This window comes from Molossus molossus, unplaced genomic scaffold (assembly GCF_014108415.1).
Source record: "Molossus molossus isolate mMolMol1 unplaced genomic scaffold, mMolMol1.p scaffold_m16_p_1, whole genome shotgun sequence".
NCBI lineage: Eukaryota > Metazoa > Chordata > Mammalia > Chiroptera > Molossidae > Molossus > Molossus molossus.
The window spans coordinates 34091394-34115546 of NW_023425344.1; the positions used below are offsets into that span (position 1 = coordinate 34091394).

Here is a 24153-nt window from a genome sequence, read left to right on the forward strand (position 1 = left end):
GTCTGTTTTCAAATTTCAATGAATAAATATGCACCATATATTTCTAATAGCCCTATTTCTCTTGTTTCCACTTCCCAAGATTGCCTGTATCCTCTCTAATTTGAATGCTGAATTGATTCTATTTAAATCGTTTTTTTCTGAAATGAAAATTGGCTCACTTTCTTTTCACTGAGGAATTAATTAACTCTCCCAATAACTGTCATGAATTTTTTTAAGTGGGAAAATTACATAGGATTTTTATTTTACTAAAGAACAAGTGTTTATCTTTAAAAACATTTAAAAAGACATTCTGCATTAAGTTCATCATATTTTAGGAAACTACTATAGCAAATAAAAATTACATTAGACTTTCTGATTTCTCCATGGTGTCCTTAGATAAATAAACAACCCAATAGACCATGTTAAATGCCCCGAATGTTACTGGAAAAAGAATGCGGGCGTATTTGTCTATTTTACTTGTGCCAGATCCAGAAGGTGGTGGAGCAGGGGGAGGTGTGGTGGCTGACAACTTCCCAGAAGCCCCTATTGTATTAACTGTTGTCTTAATTCGCTCCAGTCTTGATCCAAACACGTGGTGGGTAAAAGCAGGTCCGGCTGCAGCTTGCCGGGGCGCATACCCAGTTCTACTGGGAGTAGAAGAAGCAGACGGAAGTGCTCTTGCAGCAGATATAGTTTCGGCTGCATTTGCATGGCTGAACGGGTTTGGACTGGAAGCTAAGCCCGACTGCAGCGTGGCCTCAGAAGGTCCTTGAACAACCGTGGTGGTTCCGACCTCGGTTCTGATGCCAACGTCAGATTCAGAGGAAACCAAAGCATTTGTTCTTTTCCTCATGTTCAGACTGGCATTTGTGTTCTGAAAAGGTATAATAAAAATTACATTGGTATGTCATTTCATGTAGATCAGTGGTTCTCAACCTTCCTGATGCCACGAACCTTTAATACAGTTCCTCATGTTGTGGTGACCCCCAACCATAAAATTATTTTTGTTGCTACTTCATAACTGTAATTTTGCTACTGTTATGTCTTAGGTCATGACCCACAGGTTGAGAACCGCTGATGTAGAGCTATACAAAATTTAAATGGATCAAATAATTAAAATTAGTTGTTTCTGTAAAATAAACCTTTTTTAATATGCTATAATCACTCAGCTTGATGTAAAAGCTTACCAAAAGGAATGTGTATATATTTAAAACTCTGAATCCAAAATTTTCTTTTTCAAAATGTTATCCATTCTTATAAATAATTAGAATTTAAATCTGTAAAAAAATTATGCTTTTAAGAGTACAAAGTTATACTTGACTTTATTTTAAGGATTCATGATGATAGCAGTACAACTTATTTGTGTTCAGTTTTATTGTAAATAATATTTTGAGATATGTTATATATATTTCAGTGACTTTGGTATATGTTTGCTTTATAAACAGGAAGAACTTGTTCATGGAATAACAATAATAATAACCATATGTGCTTGGCATTCTTTTTAAAAAATCCAAAAGCTTTTATTTCTAAATCCCTGGAATTTATTTCCATAGTTTTATATAGGCAATCATAGACACTATTATAAGTCTAGAAATCTTAATGCATTTTAGATTTTTACCACAATTAATAATGAAAAAACAAAAACAAAAGAAAATAGATTTTAAATAAATTAATATTAGACATATAAGCAATATCACCATTTCATTGCATACATATCTGAGTTCAAATTATTACCTATAAAAATGTTTAAATCAACATAGAATTCAGTATTTTTCATCAAATTATATTATGTGTAGAACAAGACTATATTTGAATGCAGATGCATGAAAAATGTTAAAAATTAATCCTCCTTGTATTTTGACAGGCACAATAAAAAACTGTATAGCCAACTATTGATGGCCCATACTAATGAATGAAAGTAATTGTTCAAATGACTCCCCAAATAATCATGTCTGTCCTTAAATGACAATTTGATTTTTTGGCAAAATGTTTGCTTCTTAATTATGTTAACTCTAAGTTATAGCTATATACTCTTCCCCTACCATTTTATTAAATAAATGATGAGTGAGAAGATGGAGAAGTGGGGGTGAGGGTGGGGAAGAAGAGCTCACAAATGTGTGATTAGAAGAAGCCAGCCTGTAAGAAATGTCACAGATAATATTATATACAACTAATTGAGAATCCACTTAACAGAGAAATGCGTAGTCTACAAATATCATCTTTTTTCAATACCACATTCATCAAGCAGGTTGAAAATGTTCAATCAATATCTCATATATTTGTGAATGGTGATTTCAAGTTTTCTGAGAAAGAAAATAAGCCTCACAAAATAAGAGCCATAACAGGATCTGAAAGGCTTATAAAGTGTCCTTCCTGTCAGCCTGGGGTATTCTTCTAAGCAGGTTGCATTAAAATCATGAGAAATTATAGTCAAACATATGGCATCTAATTTTAGTGGAGACAATTGAAACCAAAATTGACATCAACTTAAAAGTTGAATTCCTGTTATTTACCCCGAACTTTTACTCTACAAAGCACACTGTACACATCACTTAATTAGTCCTCAGATTTTAAGTTCCTTTTTTACAGAAAAGGATAATTATTAATTGATTGCCATTAACTCTAAAATGTGCAAAACACCTGGTGAAGAATATAAAGAACATACACAACATTTAAAAAGCTTACAGCATCATTGGTAAGATAAAATGAACACCCACACACATGGTACAATAAAAAATATAACAAATATACCAAGAAGAGAAGGTAAGAGAGAAATGAAAGACCATTTGGACAAGCAAGAGAGAACTATGTATTTTCAAATGTAATCTGATACTTGCATATTGCCTTTTTCCACCAAAAAAAATAGGTCTATAATCTTTAGAACTCCAACTTTCTCCTAAGAATAAATTCTAAGAATTAGAGACTTCTATTTCTAGCCAAAATGAAGCAACAGGGCCTGAATTTACTCTCCTATATGAAATAACCAACAAAACTGGACAAAGCCCCAGCTGGGTGGCTCAGTTGGTTGAAAAGTGGTCCCATACACCAAAAGGTTGTGGGTTTGATCTCTAGTTGGGGTACGTATAGGAGGCAACCAATCCATGTCTCTCTCTCTCTCTCTCTCTCTCTCTCTCTCTCTCTCTCTCCCCTCTCTCTAAAATCAATTAATATATCCTCAGGTGAAGATTAAAAAAGAAAGAAAAAGAAGATTCAAACTGTTAAAATAAATAAAACTCAACAAAATATGTAGGGAAAAACCCTGTTTTTTGAAGACACAGAGTATTAGGCAACATAGGACCATAATCACTGAAAGAGAAGAAATAACCTTGAGAAAGTTTCCATGCTGTGGTGCAGGAAGGGAGAATCACAGAAAAATCTGGCAGACACCCCAAATTGAGGAGATGGAGCTAAGAATCTTGGGAAATCAAGGTGACTAGAGTTCACAGGAAAAAGTAACCAGAGAAACATGCTAAAAACAAACAAAAAAAGAACTCCAAAACTCTGAAGAGTCCCATTGAGTAAGTTAGCTGCTAAGCATAGATCAGATTATGAGTGTGAAGTAACTACCAAAGGCTTCAAAAATAGCCACTGAAAGGATTAGAAGCAGTGCCTGTTCATACAAAGCCAGGGGTGGTGCATGTTCCATCCAGCAATATTTGAAAATCTCAACATTCATATAGCATTTGTAGAGTCCTCAGAAAGGCTTTGCCTCCATAATATTAATAATTAACCCTAAACACTGATCTAGTCCTGCCTAATGAATATTAAAAGTAAGTCCTGAAAGAATGAAACTAACTCTAAGTAAACTAATTGTACCCCACAAGAAATCACAAGCACATTTATAGGACTTCATCTTTTTTTGTCCTGTAGATTAGTATTATTCTGGAACTGATATTTCAGTATATTTCTGAAATCCCAACTTTGAATTATGTTCTGTATGATTGAGGGAATAAAAAATGGCATCAATTTGTCCTCCCTCTTCATATTTATGTTCCTTGTAATATGAACTTCCTATTCCTCCTCATCAGTTGATGGAGTCTATTTCCCTACAGGCTTCCTTATGACTTTCTTTGGCCACCTCTATGTGGTGGAATTGATGGTGTGTCATTTCCAAGTCTTAGTCATAACAGCCCTTGTTTGCTTCCACTCTCAGAATACTGCCACCAGCACAAGAACAAACCTGGGCTAGCCTGACGGCAACATCTTTTAGAGCAGAACTAGTCATCCTAGTGAGGCTATCCTAGAAGCCAACAGGTAGCTGACCACAAACCTGGAAGTTCATCCCAGCTAAGAGACAGTGAATTGCCCAGCCAAGTCTAATTAAGATCAACAGAACTTTCTAATTCACTCATAGACTTGAGAGCAAAAATGAATTATTGTATGCCACTTTAGTTTTGTAGTTGCTTGTTGTGGCACTAGATAACATATGTCGACCAATTAAACCAAGGGTCGTATAGGAGGTATTCCCAAACCTCTTGTGAGAAGTTCCCCAGACATTCTGGAATAATTAGAAGGCTGGCTGCCCAGAATTCACTGAAGTCCATTAGAGGGCCCTGTTGCCTAACTCCACACACTAGTTAAAGAACTAAGATATTTTGCCTTTTATAATCCTATTTTTATAGAGAATAACAGTGTTTTAAAACTGGGAGTGTTTTTGGTGATCAACTTATTCCAGTTCCTCATTTATAGTAGGGGAAAATAAGATCAGAAAGGTTATGACTGGCTGGAAGTCCTACGTTGAGTTACCTGAGTGTTCTGCCATGTTGTACAGTCTTTATGCACATGGAGAAGGCATTACAAAACATAATAAACTACATCTATCCTTTTGAGTCAGTCAAATATTTGTAATAGTCAATTATATTGTTAAAAATTATTCAATACTTGGAAGTCAGAAATGAGTACATCATGTTCTTTCAATGTCATAATGGAGAATTAATTAACAAGCCCACGAAAGGATTATTAAGTCTCTAGGAGAATTTATTTGAGTTTGATTTTGCTATTTAATATTGGATTTGAACCCAAACATTGTGAAGTTACATATTAACTTGTAGATTCCTGTCCAATAGAAAAGCCCACCAAAAGTTATGATTTTGTTGCCCTGTAGGATATTAACCATTTCTGTATCTACTTTAGCAAACTTATTCTAACACTTCTATTTTTTTTAAAGGTTACTTGTAGCTACTACTCAAAAATGATTTTGAGCCAGTTTTATCATTTAAGTGGTTCCCTCATTAATTACTTACATCTATTCCATATTTGTATGTCATGTTTTTGAAAATTTGAAAATTATATTCTGACATCCACAATTAGACAAGTTATAAATGTAAGAATAGACTTAAAGGAAGTGCCTGGAGAGAAAAGCGATCCCAAACCAAAGAGATGGGATCAGTCTACGGTAATTGAAAAAAAAGAATCAACGAAGCAAGAGACTTGATGAAAATGGAGGGAGCAGTATGAAGTGTGCCACTGGGGTTACCATCTGAAAACAAAGATCGAATCTTTTTACTTCCAGTTTAAGATTAACAGTGAATTGATCTGGCTGGTTTATCTCAGTGGTTAGAGACTCTGCCCACAGACCAAAGAGTTGCGGGTTCAATTCCAGTCAAGGGCACATATCTCAGTTATAGTTTGGTCCTTAGGCCTGGTTGGGGTCATGCAGGAGGCAACCAGTCGATGTGTGTCTCTCACATCGGTGTTTCTCTCTCTCTCTCTCTCTCTCCCTCTCTCTCTCTCTCCCTCCCTCCCTCCCTCCCTCCCTCCCACTCTATGTGAAGATAAATGGAAAAATATTGTCGGGTGAGGATTAAAAAAAAAAGATGAACAGTGAACTTCTAGAGCATAAAGACTATCTTATTAAACATTGTAAAATAATGAACAGAGCAGGCACCTACTTCAATTTTAAATAAATTTTAATGAAAGGGATATGGTACAGAATAAAGTTTATTTCTCAAAGTAAGAAATTTAAAGAGAAAATGTAAAAAACATTCCATCTGACCTGATTACCATTTCTTTGTTTATGGGGCAGATTTCTAGAACATTGCAGGTAGCGCCAAGGGCACAGAAATTCTCTTGACTCAATCCCACGTGTGACTAAGAATACCTAAAACATCTCTCAGTACCGTATATATCAGAACTTACAAAAAGGAAAGCCAAATTAGACTGATTTGAGGCTTAAATCTTTGCTTGCTGCCAGGCAGGCAAGTGATATTCAAGTTATTCCTTACTGATGTCTCAAGGTCTGCTATGTAAAAAGTCTGTCATTTTCCATGGTGACAAACCACAGAGAAATCTGCTGACCTGCCTGGCACAGGACTCACTAGGAATAATGTTCAGCAGTCTGCAAATTTTGAAACAATGAACGTGTCAGAGTGATGTTGTGTTTCATACAATGCGTAGAGAGGCTTGAGTTGCCCCATCAGTATTCAGCAGACACAGTGGTTACAAACAAGAGAAATACCTCAGCTTTATTTGAATTTTAAAAAATGATTTAGTTTGAAATCATTTTGTCATTAGTCACAATAGCCCGAAGCAAGGAAACTGGTGGGACAGAGATTCGAGGTGGCAGATTCAAACATTCAAACAAATTAAAGAAGCAACAGGCGAACGGGAGCAAAGCCAAGCAATCCGTCAATCACCACTGTGATCTGACACAATTCCTAAAGAACTATTATCAACTATAAAAGAGAAAATTCATCTGAACTTATTACTCTAGCAGCAAAGAGAGAGTGACTAAGACGAGGTTTCTAGAACACAAGCCACATTTATATTGCCTTCTTGAGAAGCTAAAGAAGTTTAATAAAGTGTAATTTAACTCTCTAAATTAAAAATAAACAAGGCTAATAATGACCAGGTTTATCTTCTAGAATGTCAATGAGTCACATACAAAAAAAATCCAGTAATGTAAAGACATGTATTCAAGGCCATTTCAACAGGGCTTCAGGGATTAGCCACACATCTTATTTAATAAGGAAATAAACAAGTATGGTGGATTAGCTGAACCCAGACTCCAAGGTAATGATTTACTGAGGACTATCAGTAGTGTTTTAAGAAAGTAAAAATGAAAAACACCCCCTCCAAATAAACATGCTAAATATTTCATAAATAGTTACCAAGGGACTCTATCAAAACATTGAACAACAAAATGTAGTAATGAAGACACTGAGTTCCGTCTTTATGGTATTTCATTTCTTCCCAATGTTAGTCAGTATTTGTATTTCCATAAACTATAGAAATCTTACTTTCAATAATCAGGCACTGGGATAAGAAATTTATGTCTTCAGTTGGGAATTACCAGAGAACAAGGTCTTAAAGAGTTGCTTCTTATTTACATATTTAGAAGTTGAAAATGTAGAAATATTAGGATTTCTTGAAGATATTTGAGGTTAATTTTGCAATAGAGATTCCTAACTACTACTGTCCTCCTCCTCCTTCTTCTTCTTCTTCTTCTTCTTCTTCTTCTTCTTCTTCTTCTTCTTCTTCTTCTTCTTCTTCTTCCTCTTCTTCCTCTTCTTCCTCTTCTTCCTCTTCTTCTTCCTCTTCTTCTTCCTCTTCTTCTTTTTTGTCCATGCTTTGTATATTAAATGTGTGTTTGTAGTAGAGGAAATCTCTTCATCAGAGTCTTCAGTCAGAGTGGAAGTCAGAGTCTTCAGTCAGAGTGGAAGTTCTAAGTTTGATCAAGTGGACTTGACCTGGATTTGCTCTAGGAAGTACAGTCACCATTGCTGCCAACATAACCCTAGAGAGGGAATAAGGTAAACGAAACTCCACTCACTTGCTTCAAATGCAAACACCAAGTTGGATGATTCTTTTCTTGCTCAAAAATGAAAAGCATCATTGTAGTCATTTTAAAAGTTTATAGAAATAACAGTGGGCCCTGGCTGGGTGGCTCAGTTGGTTGGAACATTTTCCCATACACCAAAAAGTTGCAGGTTTGTTTCCGAGACAGAGTACATACCTAGGTTTCCAGTTCAATCTTAGGTTGGGGCTCATAAGGAAGGCAAGGGAGGCAACTGATCAATGTCTCTCACATCAATGTTTCTTCCTCTCTCTTCCTCTCTCTCTCTAAAATCCATTAGAAACATATCCTTGGTGAGAATTTAAAAAAAAAAAAAATAGCCTGGCTGGTGTGGCTCACAGGTTGAGCACTGACCCATGCATCAAGAGGTTACCAGTTTGATTCCCGGTGAGGGCCTGTGCCCAGGTTGTGGGCCCGATCCCCAGTGGGGGGAAAGCAGGAGGTGGCCAGTCGATGTTCTCTCTCATCCATGTTTCTATCTCTCTCTCCCTCTCCCTTCTTCTCGCTCTCTAAAATCAATAAAGAAAAAAAATTTTTTTAATAAAGAAATAATAAACACTGGGAGTTAAAAACCCAGTCTCAGTCTTATTTTCAGGACATCTTATTCATTTTTTAATGCCATTGCAGTGATCAGGGATCAAAAATTTAAAAACGTTGACTAAATGGTTGGGATTGTGGCCCTCCAAATCAAACAGACTCAAATACTAAATTTGCTATTTATTAGCTATGAGATATTTGGCAAGTTATGCATCCTCTTGAAACTTTAAAGTCCTTGCTAAAACAGAAGTAAGAATGAATAATGAATAATTAAGATAATGCGTGTAAAGAACACAATGTCTAGCACATAGTAGGCTTCAAATGAATATTGTATAGAAATAATCCAGCAGAGGGCAAATATTAAGATTAAGCCCCCAAAAGAAAATAGTCTATAACTCATAAATCATTATAAGAAATGAAATTATAGAAGGTATTTTCTATATATCTATGAAAATATGTTCATCATTTTTAATAATCATAAAAGTAGAGGACCACTGAAACAAAAGAGTCTGTGGTGAAGTCAGCCACAAAAAAGATATTGTCTGAAAAGAGAAATAATTATGAGTAAATACAAAATGCATAAATATGAGGAAATAAAAAAAGGAATAGCAAAATCAAAATACATATACATATTGGACATGGTAAAGGTGACAATTAACACTAGAGTAAATCCTGTAACTTGTGTAAGACAAATATAAAAACTCTTCCAGGAAAGAACAGTAATAACAAAAACAACAACAATAGTTAACTTTTACTGAGTGGCTCTTCTGCACCTGGTACTCAGCTAACATGCTTTTACCCAGCTTGCTACCACAACCATATGTCATGTTCCATGTAGGAAAAACTATAGCCTCAGTATTTCAATGTCCAAATAAGCAATGGGGGTTATATAAGAATGGCATTTTGTATATTATTATATCAGATCGCTGGTCTCTCTCTGTGACTTTCCCAACTATCAGTGAAGTTTAGAAACTGGTACTCAGGGAAACAACAAAGACTGAAAGAACTGTTGTCACCCAAGGTACAGGGAAATATTTACACCACATTCTTTATGAAAAGACACACCTAGAACACTGGATCACAGAGCTTTGGCAACCCAGTTGGCTGGCACACATTCTAAATATAATGGAATACTAAAAAGAACTGTATCTGTGACTATATTGGTCTGGAATTATAGTGTCACTTTTCTTCTTTTATCTCTTACTTTGATAACAATAATCAAAATGACATTGATCATATATACATTGGAAGCAGGAAATGAGTCAATGAAGGGTAAGAATCAAATGCCACAGAAGGTAAAAAATTGAAATATTAAGAGATTTTAATCAGTGCTATAGAAAGAATTGTGTCCCTTCAAAATTCAGATGTTAAAGTCCTGATGTCTACCAAGTGACTGTATTAAAGATAGGATCTTTAAGGAAGTGATTAAGGTTAAATGAGGTCATAGGGATGAGCTCTGATTAGATAGGACTGGTGCATTCATGAAAGAGGAAGAGGCATCAGAGAGCACTTCTCTGTGTCATACAGGGACACAGCAAGGAGGCAACCATCTGCAAGGCAAGAATCCAAAACCTGCTGGAACCTTGATCTTGAACTTCCCAGCTTCTAAAACAATGAGAAAATAAACTTTGGCTGTTTAAGCCATCCAATCTATGTTATTTTGTTATGGTGGTCTGAGCAGGTGAAGATAATCATCTAACTTCAGTAAAAATAAATTCAAAATACATAATTTTAAGATTTTTATGTTAACTCACTTTTTCATAGGGAAAAATAAACAAAACTTAAACAGACTCACAGCTTTCTCTTTTCAGATATACTTTTCATTTCTAGTCTGCTCTGTCCCCTCTTCCCCATTGAGTGATCATATTTTTCTTATAACCTCAAATCCTAGGTAGAGTCAAGAAAGAAGAGAAACTGAAATGCTTTTGGTAAGAATTAGGCGTTCATTTATTTGTAATATTCTTAGTTGTCCTTTATTAATAGAAATGCTTTCATATCCATTGGGGCATCTACAGCTTTTGCCTAAACTGAACCAGCTGCCTGGATATAGGGACCATCCAGGAGATTGGAGTCATTTCAGTTTCTCTTCAGCCAAATCAGAGGATTCAGTTAACTGGGGCTTTTTAAAAAATATATATATTTTTAAAATTGACTTAAAAAAAAAACAGGAGAGAAAGAGAGATGGGGGTGGGGGAGAGGGAGAGGGAGAGAAAGAGAAACATTGATAAGATGAGCAAAACATCAATTGTGCCGGCCAGTGTGGCTCAGTGGTTGAGCATCAACCCATGCACTAAGAGGTCGATGATTCAGCCCTAGCCAGTTTGGCTCAGCGGTTAGAGCATCAGCCTGAAGTCTAAAGAGACCTGGGTTTGGTTCCCACTAAGGGCATGTACCTCGGTTGCAGTTTGTCCCCAGCCCTGGTTGGGTCGTGTGGGAGGCAGCCACTCAATGTGTCCCTTTCATGTTGATGTTTCTCTCTCTCTCTCTCTCTCTCTCTCTCTCTCTCTCTCTCTCTCTCTCTCCCTCTCTCCATCGCTCCCTCCCAATCATTCCAACAAAAAATGGAAAAATGTCCTTGGGTGAGTATACAAAAAAAAGTGGATGGTTCAATTCCTGGTCAGGTCACATGTCCATGTTGTGGGCTCAATTCCCTGCAGGGAGCATGGAGGAGGAGGCCAATCTAAGTTTTCTCTCATCAATGTTTCTATCTCTCTTTCCCTCTCTCTTCCTCTCGCTCTCTAAAAAAAAAAAAAAAAAAAAAATCAATCAGCATGCCCCACAACCCAGGCATGTGCTCTGAACTTTTGGTGCAAGAGATGACATCCAACCAACTGAGCCACACCAGGCAGGGTTAACTGGGTTTTTATTTGACATTCCCATTTGGACTTAGCTCCAGATTCCACTTTAACTACACAATATTTTTCCCTAAATGTTTTTGCCTCCCTTCAGATTAAAACCTTTTTTCTTTAATCCTCACCTGAGGATATGTTCATTGATTTTAGAGGAAGAGGAAGAGAAAGAGAAAGAAAGAGAGAGAAACATTGATGTGAGAGAAGAACATCAATCTTCCCTTTTGAGCCCTCACAGGGGATATAACACACAACCAAGGTATGGACCCTGACTGGGAATCAAACCTGCAACCTTTTGGTGTATAGGATGATGTTCCAACCAACTGAACCATACTACCAGGGCCAGATTATGACTTTTATATGTGAATGTGTGTATGTGTGTTATGGATTTCAGAGCATGTTTTTATTCAACTACTGAAAAGATTTAATTAACATAATTTATAACTTTTCACACTGTATATTAAAAATATCTTTTCCTTCTTAAAAGTAGAGTTAATATATGTAAATATCTGATAAAACACTGTGAAAGGAATTTTGCTAAGTTCTTCAATTCTTAACTTAGGTGGCCAAATAAATTTATTTATTTTTAATGCATCCACATCGTATGGAAATGAGTTGTTTCAGTTTCAAAATATTCCGAAAATTACATTTAAACTCAGAAAAATGCTCGTATGATGCTTTTTTCTTAATATAGACTTGATATGACTTGTTCATAATGATATTGTGCTATGATAAACAGCCATCCAGAAAGATTCAGATCCATGCCAACATTTAGGAGGCTGGCATAGCAAGTAATCTGAGTCACAATTTTATCTGCATCAGCAAAGGCAACAGGGGTACCGTGTAAAAACCAACAGTTTATCAAGACCAGACCCTCACTATACTTCTGCTGGGGGGGAAATTCCACAGCGCAAGAATTATCATCTAGAACCTTTTGTAAAATCATAGCTATGCAGCATAGGGAAGTCTTTGATGAGCCAACAACCTTACCTGAAACAGGCTGAATTACTTTGGAATACTGGTCAGTGTTTGCCAACTGAATCTGAACATTTTTAATAGGGGAGAAAAGCTCAAGTTCTATGCTTAACCTCTTGTTGGAAGTAATAGAAAGTCCCAATTAAACTCATAAGCAATAAAGAACCCATTAAAGACATTGATGCACTCAACAAAATCATTCATTCACAAATATGTATGGTGAAAATTATTTTTCTGGGCATTGGAAGTACAGAGATAAAAACAATCTTTGAAATTTCTCGCAGGAATTATAAATGGATTATAATAATAAATGTTATCAAGGAAAATTAGAGGAATTAAGAAGGACATTACCTAACCCAATTACTGGGACAATCTCTTTGTGAAAGTGACGCATGGGTTGAAACATTACAAATGAGCAAGTAAGTCTTAACTGGGGGAAAGAAGAACCATGGGGAGAGGAAGGAAAGTGTTTGGTAGCAGCGGGAACAACTTTCAGATTTCTCTCAGTAGCATAAAGATAAGGAAGGCCAATAATCTTCCCTGTCAGTTAAAATTTGAGATCTCTTGAAGATGTACTAGAATCCACTATTTTTCATCTTACTCTTATTTGCTTTTGGAATGAGAAATTAAGGCAATCAATGCTTTACATTCAGGGACTACTCTAACATAATTAATGTCTGATACTAGCATTGCCAGATAGGAATCTTGAATCTATATCAACATCTCTACAATCTATTGAACACTTACTATAAACTAAGCACTACATTAAATGAGTTCCACAAGTAACCTCATATATTTCTTACAACCACCAAGGAGATAGTGTTAACATTCTAATTTATCTAGTGAGCACACTGAAGCCTAGAAAAGTTGGGTACTTCTCCTAAGGTCAGATAATTAAAATGGGTTAGTAATGGTTTGAATTCCAAATCCACACTTTTAACCACTTCAGGAAGCTGCCTACAATAGCAAATACATATGTTAAAGGGATTGAAAGAAAGCAGATAAGAATTTAGCTGAAATATATCCACAGAAACCCAAACCAGGTGACATTTATAAACAGTTTGATTTTTAAAATTTAGATATGATTTATATTTACTTAGCTCCTATTATGAGCTAAAAACTCTATTGCCCTTTTAGCCACATTCTCTCTCTCTCCCTCTCTCTCTCTCTCTCTCTCTCTCTCTCTCTCTCTCTCTCTCTCTCCCTCTCAAACACACATACAAACTTCTTTGTCTGACTAATTTTTCCTTTCTAGTGTAAGTGAAAATTGCTCTAGAGTTCTTACAGATTGTTCTTGCTCCCCTTCTTCCTAATATTCTTCCTACTTCTTTGGTACTTGGTTGTCACACTTGCTTATAGATATTACTTTGTATCCTAGATATTTTCTACATTCAGACCCAAATAAATATTAATAAAAATGTCCATATTAGATAATTTATTCTACAGAAAAAGATATCTTAACAAATATAATCCAGCTGAGCAAATTGTTTTAATTGAAGAATCTATTCGAGTTGTTTTAAAAATGAATCAACAGCCCAGCTAGTGTGACTCAGTGGTTGAGCATCAACCCATGCACCAAGAGGTCACCAGTTCGATTCCCAGTCGGGCACATGCCCAGGTGTGGGCCTGAACCCCAATGAGAGGAGTGCAGCAGGTGACTAATCAATGTTCTCTTTCATTGATGTTTCTCTCTCCCTCTCCCTTCCTCTCTCTGTAAAATCAATAAAGAAAAAAAAAATCAACATCACCACTCAAAATCTGCATCTTTTATATGATAAAAATATTTTTATAATGTTCTTCTACAAGAGGGAAACTGTGCTGTAATTTTTTTTTAATAAACTTCTCCTTGAGTTTGAATACAGCACTTTCAAAGATGTTTAAAAACTGACTATTCAAAATGACAATAAACCTGAAACACTTTCCCCCTGGTACATAGGACCCTGTAATTTCAACTTCAATTGTAACTCAGAGAAAGTATCAACATAAGCACTAGCTCTAGTTGCTGACTTGAGAATGATTCTGAAACATGTAATTATCCACAAATAATCAAAGTTAATGAAGTTCAACAATGCATGTGCCAAATTATGTATAATGTAAATGTGTGTGCACATGTGTATGTAGCAGAACAGGATTCATTAAGCCACCTGTTGTGAATGCTCGCATATTTTCAAAATCAATCCCCTTCTCTCTTTACAAATGAAAGCACAGTCAATTGGTATAAAGCCTATGCTGAATTATCCTGTTAACACAATTCATTACAAATCTATTCCATCCACAGTAAAACAGCACAGCAGAACAAATTGATATTCTACCATGACACGGGTTGGTAGCTCCTACACTGTCAAACAGACAAGTTTGAAGCCACTTTGGTTTCCCTCCAGGAAATAATTGGACCTGTCCTGAGGAGTACTAGTACCACACTATCAGCCATAGTTTTCAAGGGATCATTATCAAATCTATTCAACATTTAACAAGGCTCTCACGCTGAAACTGCTTGTTCATCCAAAGTGAAAAGGTTAAAACTTTCTCAGAGTCTAGATTATCTTACTTGAGCAAGAAAATAAGGTATTAGACTATTTTGCATGTTATACTACTTTAAAACAAGGAAGCCAATTTTGCACTTCACTAAAGGCAGATTGCAAATTTAGCATGAATTGAACCAGTAGCTGAGTTGCAATTTGTGGCAAGTGGCTCATCAGCACATTAATGTATATCACCAAGATAACTGCTTCATCCAAGCAGATCAGAAACTGAGACCCAAATATCTGATTGGAAGCAAGGGAAATGTACCCTCTATAAAAATTTATAAAACAAATCTTAAAACTCAAAGCTACCAAACACCTATCTTCATTATCATTCTTGTATAGCAGTATATTCATAGTTTAAAAAGCAAAATCAGAACCATAGGTTCTGAAATCAGGTTGATTTAAGATTTGGACTCTATTAAATACTAGCTGTGTGACTTTGAAGAAATTATTTAGCCTCTCTGTGCTTCAGATCTCTCTTGGGTAAAACAAAGATAATACAGATAATTACTTCTTAGAGTTATTGATGGAGTAGTGTCTGTAAAGTGCTTAACAGACTGTCTAGACTATAGTAAATGATCCATACTTGTTAAATATTATTATTATATTGTTGTCTTTTAATATTCTAAGATAGCTATGTAGATAAGTTCCCATGAGGTAAAATATTGCTATATAAGTTTCCATGAATGCTGTACTTAGATATTCATTGTATTTTTTTCAACTGAACTGAATGTTAAATAAATACTATCCATCTCAGAAAATGTAGGAAATATATGGGAATGCTACATTTTGTGCTCTGTTCAAAATTTATCTTTCCTATTTCTAGGTGAAGACAATCAGCTCCATTCCTTGGAGCAATGCTAAGAACTAGTCAAAACCTAACTTGTCCATATCTGCCAATTGTAGGAAGGGATAATTAAGGGCTGCAATTTAAAAGGTTTCCTTCTGGGCTGATGGATGCTTGAACAGAGGAATAAAATCAAGAATCCTGTAGATATTGTTCTACTTAATTATATTAGCAATTAAAAAAATGTTTGCAGTCGCAACATATTACATATTTAAATTTCAGATTCTAAAGGAGGAAATGAAAACATCATCTTCAGCAATTCCTTGAACCTTTGACCCCTTCCAGTTGATACTCTCCTATCACTGCCAGTGATGGGGGAGGGGGAGGGTTGTCTACACAGACTGTTTCCACTTACTCATTTGTCATTTATTCTTCAATCCAGTTATTTTATTACCCCTCCCATCTTTCCCTTAAAACGATTACACTTTTATTTATTTCTTTTTGGGAGGATTTTAACCCATTCTTCTTCTTTTTAAAAAATCTTTTGTTGAGAGTATTGCAGATGTTTCCCCCCTTATTTCTACCATTGACCCCTTCTCCTCCCTCCCTACCTCCTCCTGCCTTCCCCATATTATTGTCTGTGTCCATTGGTTTTGCATATATGCAAATAAGTTCTTTGGTTTATCTCTTTCCACCCCACTCCCATTCCCCTCCCCTCTGAAGTTTATCAGTCTGTTCCCTACTTCCATGTCTCTGGATCTATTTTGATCATCAGCTTATTTTGTAATAATAGAAAACATCCCTAACCTGGTGAAGGAAAAAAACCATACAAGTCCAGGAAAAACAGAGAGTCTCAAACAAGATGAACCCCAAAAGACCCACAGCTAGACACATCATAATTAAAATAGCAAACATTAAAGACAAAAAAGAATCTTAAAGGCAGCAAGAGACAGTCAGAAAGTTACTTACAAGGGAGCTCCCATTAGACTGTCAGCTGATTTCTCAGCCAATAGGCTTTTTTAAAAATATGTGTATCTTACTGTAATAGCAGCATCTAACACTATTAATCACTTCTTCCTTCTTTAAAGTTTTTCCCATAAATTCCACAATCTACTACTGCTCACCTTATCTCAGTCTTGAATGTAGAATGCTCTTCCTCTACCTAGTCTTAAATATTATCTTTTCATAAGGTTGAACTCTTGGACATCTTGGTTTTCTCAATCTTTTGGTGAGTAAATCTATCCTGTGACTTGAATTACCATCTTTATGTCAATATCATAAACTCAATGTCTACTTCCCAAATTTTTCTCCAACCTATAGACCCTTATGTCCAGCAGGACATCATTCAGACGTAGGAGAGGGATACCAAACTTGTAATTTATTCACTCATCTACCTACCCATTTATCCACAAATATTTACTAAGTGCTTATTTATATATTGGGTACTGATTTGGACTCTGTTGATAAAAAAGTGGGGGAAAGCCTACAATTTCTACCCTTATGACACATTCTTGCCCATGTCAAAGTCTACTTTTTGTACAAATATATTCGTATTTAAAGAACCCAATACATTTATCAATTAACACATCCCTCCTGCTGTATTTTAGATCTTACATACCAGCACACTATCCAGCTACCTTTCCAAGCACAAAACTTCAGCAATTGTTACTTCCTTTTGCCTTAATCTTTTTCATCAACCTCAATACTTTCCTAATCTATCTATCTTTCTATCTATTGTCCCAACCAGTGGGACAGTTCTAAGGCATGTCCCACACATACCCTGGGAAACTCTAGCATGATGAGCATGCACTGGTAATTCTACTAATTAATCATACTTTATTGGATTTTCTTCTTTTCCATCCCACTTCCCTCACCGTGCTTCTTGAGATCACCTCAAAAATAAATTGCTTGCACACAAAACCTTGCAACAGTGTTAGCTTTGGGGGAAAGCCAATGAAAACACCTGGATTCTAGCCAAGACATCTTCATTTATTGTTACAAGTGAGCTGTACTGTCTTTCTTCTGGGTCTTTGCACATTCTCTTGTCACTGCATTCTTTCCTCCATCTTCTTTGCCTCCCTTTTATGTTCTCTAAGACAGTATTTAGTCATTGCTTCCGCTAAGAAGTTAAATCTGATACCTCCACTCCCCTTACTGGGATCCCTCCACCTCCCTCCCAACAGAGACTCTAATCCAGACTGTTGTATCTTCACACAGCTTCTTATGCTTTTTCCTAGCCCAGGATGTAGCACACTGTGTGAGTGTGCCCCAAGAATTTACATTCCTTTAGGACTACAATAGAATCTTACTGCTCTCCTTCCCTTCTGACTAGTACAGAACCAAGCACTGAGAATTATTCAATAAAAATAAGTCAAATGAATACATAATAAATCAACACAAAATCATTTTGAAATAAATCAACAGCAGAATCATTCCCTCCTATACACTCAACAAAGCAAAAATGAGTCTCACACAATGTGTCTCGGGAGATAAGTAGTTGGCAAAACTACATAGCCAAAAGCAGCACTTTTAAATCCACTTGAAAACCAGATGACAGTCATTTATTCTATCCAGCTTACACTTCTTGGGCCACTACAGTAGTTAATGGACTGTTTAATGAGTTGATCTTAGAATATTAATTGATAACCAGAATTAAATGCTTTTCCTCTACTATTTCATACACTGCCTATTTAAAAGTATGACTAAAATTATTTTTAGGAAGAAAAAAAAACGTAAAATATAAAAGTATGAGTGAATGATTGCTGCTGAGCATAAGAGAGTCACCTCTCAGATCAACCTCCAACTTTCTCTTCCCCCTGCTTGCTAAACAGAAACAAGCATGAGACCCATGGGCACCAAACTGCCTCTCTAGGAGCAAAGTAATGAGAAATGTGAGCTTCTCCTTCAGATTGCTTGAAACACATAGCCTGTGGTTGAAATAGCTTGTTTCACAAGGACTGGATTTTTCCTCTCAATCACAGTTCTAAAGCTATCAGTTATTGAAAGGCTGATTTTCAAAGCACACACTAGAACAGCTTTTCTGTACAGCTGCAATGCTATTTAAATCTCCTGTGAATATATCCACAAACCCAAGAAAATTCTAAGCTGAAATAGTGCTCTTAGAAAGGACATAGTAAAATAAGACCTTATGAGGGAAAAATCCAGGAAGTGAAATCTGGCCATTAATTTTAATACTGAAATTTTAAAATTAGACATATGGCTTCTGTTCCCCCATGCTGGAAGAATACCTGAAATCACTACGTGGAAGATCAGCCTAGAAGGTTCTTCCTTGAGACTTTCACAGACACTAGCAGTCTGCTTTGGAGACATTATTTAATAGACCTCAGAAATGTGCATAAATGTTACACCTTCTGCTTTCTTGAAGTTGGAAGAAGATGTAGAATAAACATTTAAGGACAATACTTTGGAGACACAGATCATCCTTGGAAAGAACTGACGATTTAACCCAAGTTTCTGCTCCACCATAAATGTCAAGTCCTATCTCCAGTACTATTGTAGAAGAATTCCCAGTAGCCCCATTGGTGATCCTGGCAACACTGATGTCATGCTTTATTCTCACATAACCAGCCATATCATTCTCCTGCTGTGATCAGCAGTCTCACTGCAACTGCTTAGGTGGCTTTGTAGCATTTTATAATGCTGAAACTTCTTTGAATTTCATCAAAGTGAAAACTTTTAGACTCCAGTCAGCTTAGTCTGAATTTCCTTCATTTAAGACATTCAGTTTCATCAAATTACCTACCAAATGGAATTATATTGAGCATGAGTCATTATTATAAATATTTCAGAGCCATTCACTTGGAAGCTGTTGATGAAAACAAGTTGACCATACTTAAGAATGTTCACTGAAATCACTGACCAATGAAAAGCCATGATGAGAATTATTCTGTACCACACGAAGTATTGTGTAGCCATGTGGTTCATTTCTACTATCTCTTAGCTTCCAATATAATGGACTTTCCAGTCTGAGGCTAAATGAATGCTTGCTAAATTATTGATTCATTTCAAATAAAGAAATGCCACAATATCTCATGGACATAACAGGATTATTGTAAGATGTAAGGCAAGGAGTCTTACACAGACTTAAAACCTTGCATGATGCCTGGCACCAATTAGACTCAAAAATATGTTAAATGAATACATAAATGCATATGCATAAGTTGAGATCCTGTTTATGAAATACTTACTAAATATCCATGCATTAAAAGTTCCACACAAATGTCTTGAGTCATCATTTGACCACAAAGCATGAATAAAAGCTCAGCTAGGGCCAAAGAAAATTGGGCTCTTATCCATATTCTAAAGCATCATGTAATTAATAAATGAAAATGTAATGCCATTTTGAGTTCTAGTTGTGCTGTGGAAGCCTGCTGGTTCCTTGGTTTTAAAATACTTTCCCAGCATACTAAATTTAGAACTCTCTTTCTCACGTTGTTCTTTCCTTTGTTTCCATAGGAAACAGTGACTTCCAGGCATCCAAGATGACACAACATAGATTGCCAAATTGAATGCCATGCTGCAGTTGCCAAGGAGATAATGTATGTCATTCCTACAAATAACACGTTGTTCATGCCTTCATTTTCTTTATCTAGCTTTTTAAAATTTTTTTCGCCTGAACTGAATTCAGATAATGTTCACTGTGAACTGATGGGAACATTGCTTTTTAAAAAATGTATTTACCCCATTTCCCAAAGCACTTGATCGCATCACACATGCTGTCTGTGGAAGGTCTGAGCATATTTTATGCCGATTTTGGAACCAATGATTCAGCAGTTTCCACTGGGGAAAAAAATGCATCCTGATTTCTGTCTGCTTGCATTCTAAGTAAAGGTCCAATTAAATCCACACCTGGCACTAATATATTCCAGTTTAAAATGGCCCACCATGAAAGCAGCTGCATTCAGTTGAATTTACATAGGAAGGAAAGGAGTAAGCAAGCCAGGAATGAAAAGACTGATGAAAGGAAAGAAAGAAGGAAGGGAGGAAGAAGACAAGGAGGAACGTGAGGAAACTTGTGTTCATTGAGCACCTACAGTATTCTACATTAAAAATCTGTACGGTAAACAAATCAAGAAATGTAAGATCCTGGCTGGCATCATCCAACTGATAAGAGTTTGAGTAAGTATTTGAACTCGAGTATGCCTGATGAAAAACCATGTGTTTTCCAGGTAGTTAGCGCTGCATAACAAACCACCCTAAATGACCATGACTTTAAAGCAACAGCAATCATTTTAACATGAACTTTTATGGGTGTAGAGGTTGACTGGACTCAGCCAGGAGGCTCTCATTCAGGGTCTCATTAGTTTCAGGCAGAATGGCTTCAAGGTGTCCTCATTCACATGCCTGGCAGTTGATGCTGGGGGCGGCAGCTTGAATACCTTACTTGATGTCTCCCCACGTGGCCTGGGCTTCCTTAGACTGTGAGGGCTGTGCCCAAGAAAGGCGTCTCAAGTGGGCCATTGTCAAAGTCACATAGTACCACTTCTACTGTGGTTACAAGCACACCTAAATCAAGGGTTGGGGACATAGACTCCACCTCACAGTGCAAGAAATGTGTGTGGCTGGCCAGTCGGGGAGGGAGTCTTACTGTAGCCATCTTCAGAATTGTTTTCTGGTATAACATATTTTTGGCAATATCCAGCAATGTCTCAAAAGGCCTGAGATTTAGGTTTCACAGGCACTTTGTCTGCATGGTGGATGAATGGGGAAGGAAACACTTGAAATGATCAGTCTAAAAAGAGAAATGGGGTAACTCTAAAGGTCAACTTGATGAATTGTGAAAAACTGAACATTGAAATTAAACTTCGTAATGAGTTTCTGATTAAATTTTGTGTGCATTGTCAATTTTCAAAGCATTCGGATATGATAAAAACCAACTTAGCCCTAAAACTGTATAGTGGAATATTATTAATATATAAGTTATGCTATAAAATGTTGCCAAAAAATTGCTTTTATCTGATTTAGCTTTTTGGTTCTTTGAGTACCTGGATAAATGGGAGTTTCCTACACTAATTACATGTATACTCGCTCAGCATGCAGCATGTGTCTATGGAAACCGTAGCACTAAATGAATTGCTATTACAACGGGTAGCATAGCGCACTTGGAGCTATCACCTGCAGTCAATATATCATGAGGCTTCTGGTTAATGTCTTTATCTTCTCAGCACTCCTTAAAATTGTTCTGATATGGAATCTAGCTAAGCCAAGATCATGAAGCTGATCTGAAACAGCCAATAATACCTCCACTGAATATTCAATTTGTACTTTCACTATTAAAATAATCAAATAATCATATTTGTTTTTCCTTTGGAAATCTATAAAACTACTATCACAAATAAAGAAAAGCTCTGCCAGGAATTAGGATATTAAAGACACAAAGAAAGAACACCACAAAGTAAGTACAATAATCAGATGGTGGAAAGCTTTCAAACTGGGGAAGAACATGATGGTGAGCTAGGAAAAAGCAACAATTCCATCTCATTGCTTGCATCGCTGAGAGTATATGATTATGCTCTACTGTGTTGGCCGAATGGCCTGGAATAAACATATATAATGTTCATATTTAATGTTGCTACATATATATGTATATATATATATATAATATATATTATATTATAATGTGGCTATATATATATATATATATATATATATTTACAGCAGGGACACACCCAAAGGAAAGGAGTTTTGAAAGCTGACAATTTGTTATTTTTAAACATTAAGTTTCCTTGGATGGGTAGCTCAGTTGGTCAGAGTGTCATCCTGATACACCAAGGTTGTTGAGGGTCCCTGGTCAGGGCACATGCAAGAAACAACCAATGAATGCATAAATAAGTGGAACAACAAATCAATCTCTCTCTCTCCTTTCTCTCTCTCTCTCTATTTTGAGATGAATGGCTCTGTGATGAATCAGGCTCTACTACATGGTGCTAAATTGGATCTATCAAGCAGGATATCATAATCCCAAACAACGCTGTGGTCTATCCAAAATATGACAATTGGATTTGTATCTCCCCCTTCCCCATACATGGTCAGCATCTATCCTCATTCAGGCCAACATATATGATGAAACTTGAGTGCTTCACAAAAAATACCCTAAAAGTTGAAGTGTTAAGAAACAAAAAGCAGATCACAGCAAGTGACATGGACAAAAGGACATCTTATTCAGTGTTTCTCTTCTTACTTTCACCCAACAGGTTTTAGCTCCAAATATTACATCTTTCTGTATCTTCAATTTTTTTTCTCCCAAAATAGGAAAGATAATCTGGTAACAAACTTCCTGAGAGCAAAGCAAGAGTATCTATTTGTCTTACATTATGGAGTATTTGGCCTGTTCCTTGTATAAATATTGTAGCACAATAAAGACCTGAAATCCGTTTTACTTCTGTTTTCTTCAGTTTTCTGTTTCTTGGGACTTTAACACTTTATAATGCTATGATTTCTAATACTGAATAGTTAGTCACTCTTAATGGCTACAAAATGACTGGAGAGTAACCAAGAAGCTAATTATAGCCAATAATTATCTCAAATTATCTTATAAGATTCAGAAAACCCCTATTTTAACCTTTAACTCTATTATAGCATACTTATTACAGTCATATATATCTAGATTACCATTTGGAAATATTTAACTTAAATACGTTTTGCAAATTCTCAATGCTAGAAGAAGAATGCTTTTTTGTTTTAATACTTGCTTCATCATTAGTGTAACTGTCTAGTCTATTGATCAAGACAAGATACTTTTGTCTAGAACAAATGCTAAAGTGGGTAGGTACTCGGGCACTTACAGTAAAAAAAAAGTCAACCTATCCATTACACATTAATCAAAAAAACAATTCTACTTTATTAGGCATTTGAAGATGACAGGGAAAATCTGCATGTTTCAAGATGGTTTTTAAATCTTTCCATATTCTATCTCAATGATGCTTCAGTATACTTCTTTAAAGTATATATAGTAATAAATTTGATAAAATAAATTTGGCCTGGTACAAAGGGTATTTACCCATTGCAAATGTGCAAAATGAATGATTTATGAAAAATAAATGGCAATATCCATAAAGAAACACCATGGAAAAATAAATATAAGAGAAAAAGAACTTAAATACTGAATGCTCCCAGAGGAGAATTTTTTTTTTAATTAATAACAACAACAAAAAAAACAAACAGGATTCACCGTGTAAAAATCTCGTTCTATTTTTATGAACTGTTCAGGGTTACTAATATAGCTTCTGTCAGCAGATCAGGTCCCCATTGAACATAATCTATTTCAGTCTTGTTCTGTGGATAATAGGTAACCTCCTTGGTGCCATTTTTAGATCAGCCCGTTGGCAAACATTAAGCAACAAGCATGTTAACATTTTTCAGGACTGGCTGCGGCTCCAGCCAAGTGGTGTTCTTGCTTGCAGAAGTAAGCATGGTGAGCGAGGCACCAGGGAGAGTGCCTCCCCTGTTGAGCTGTGCCTCTGTACAAGCCTCAGCTGCTTCAAGTTAAAATGAAAGAAACTGACAGTCCTACTGAGAACATCCAGATGCCCCCAGAGGATGCACCCCCATCAGCCCCAGGCACACCGAATATAGCTCCTAGGCTGTGACATTCTCAGCTCCAACCTAAATCTTTGTCTTGGAAACAAGTAAACTAACTCATAAATTTTAGAATGAATGCTAGTCATCTCTACAATATTAGGACAA

At 36.1% G+C, this 24153-nt stretch overlaps 1 protein-coding gene across 3 annotated transcripts in view; it reads right to left on the reverse strand.

Moving 5' to 3' along the window:
- Nucleotides 1-337: 337 nt before the first annotated feature.
- GABRA4 (gamma-aminobutyric acid type A receptor subunit alpha4) overlaps nt 338-24153 on the reverse strand; it is a 63659-nt gene continuing 39843 nt past the window's right edge. For all 3 annotated transcript variants that reach the window (XM_036268687.1, XM_036268677.1, XM_036268669.1), the window contains one exon: nt 338-853. In XM_036268687.1, the coding sequence (XP_036124580.1) occupies nt 338-853 (516 nt within the window). The remainder of the gene's footprint in view (nt 854-24153) is intronic.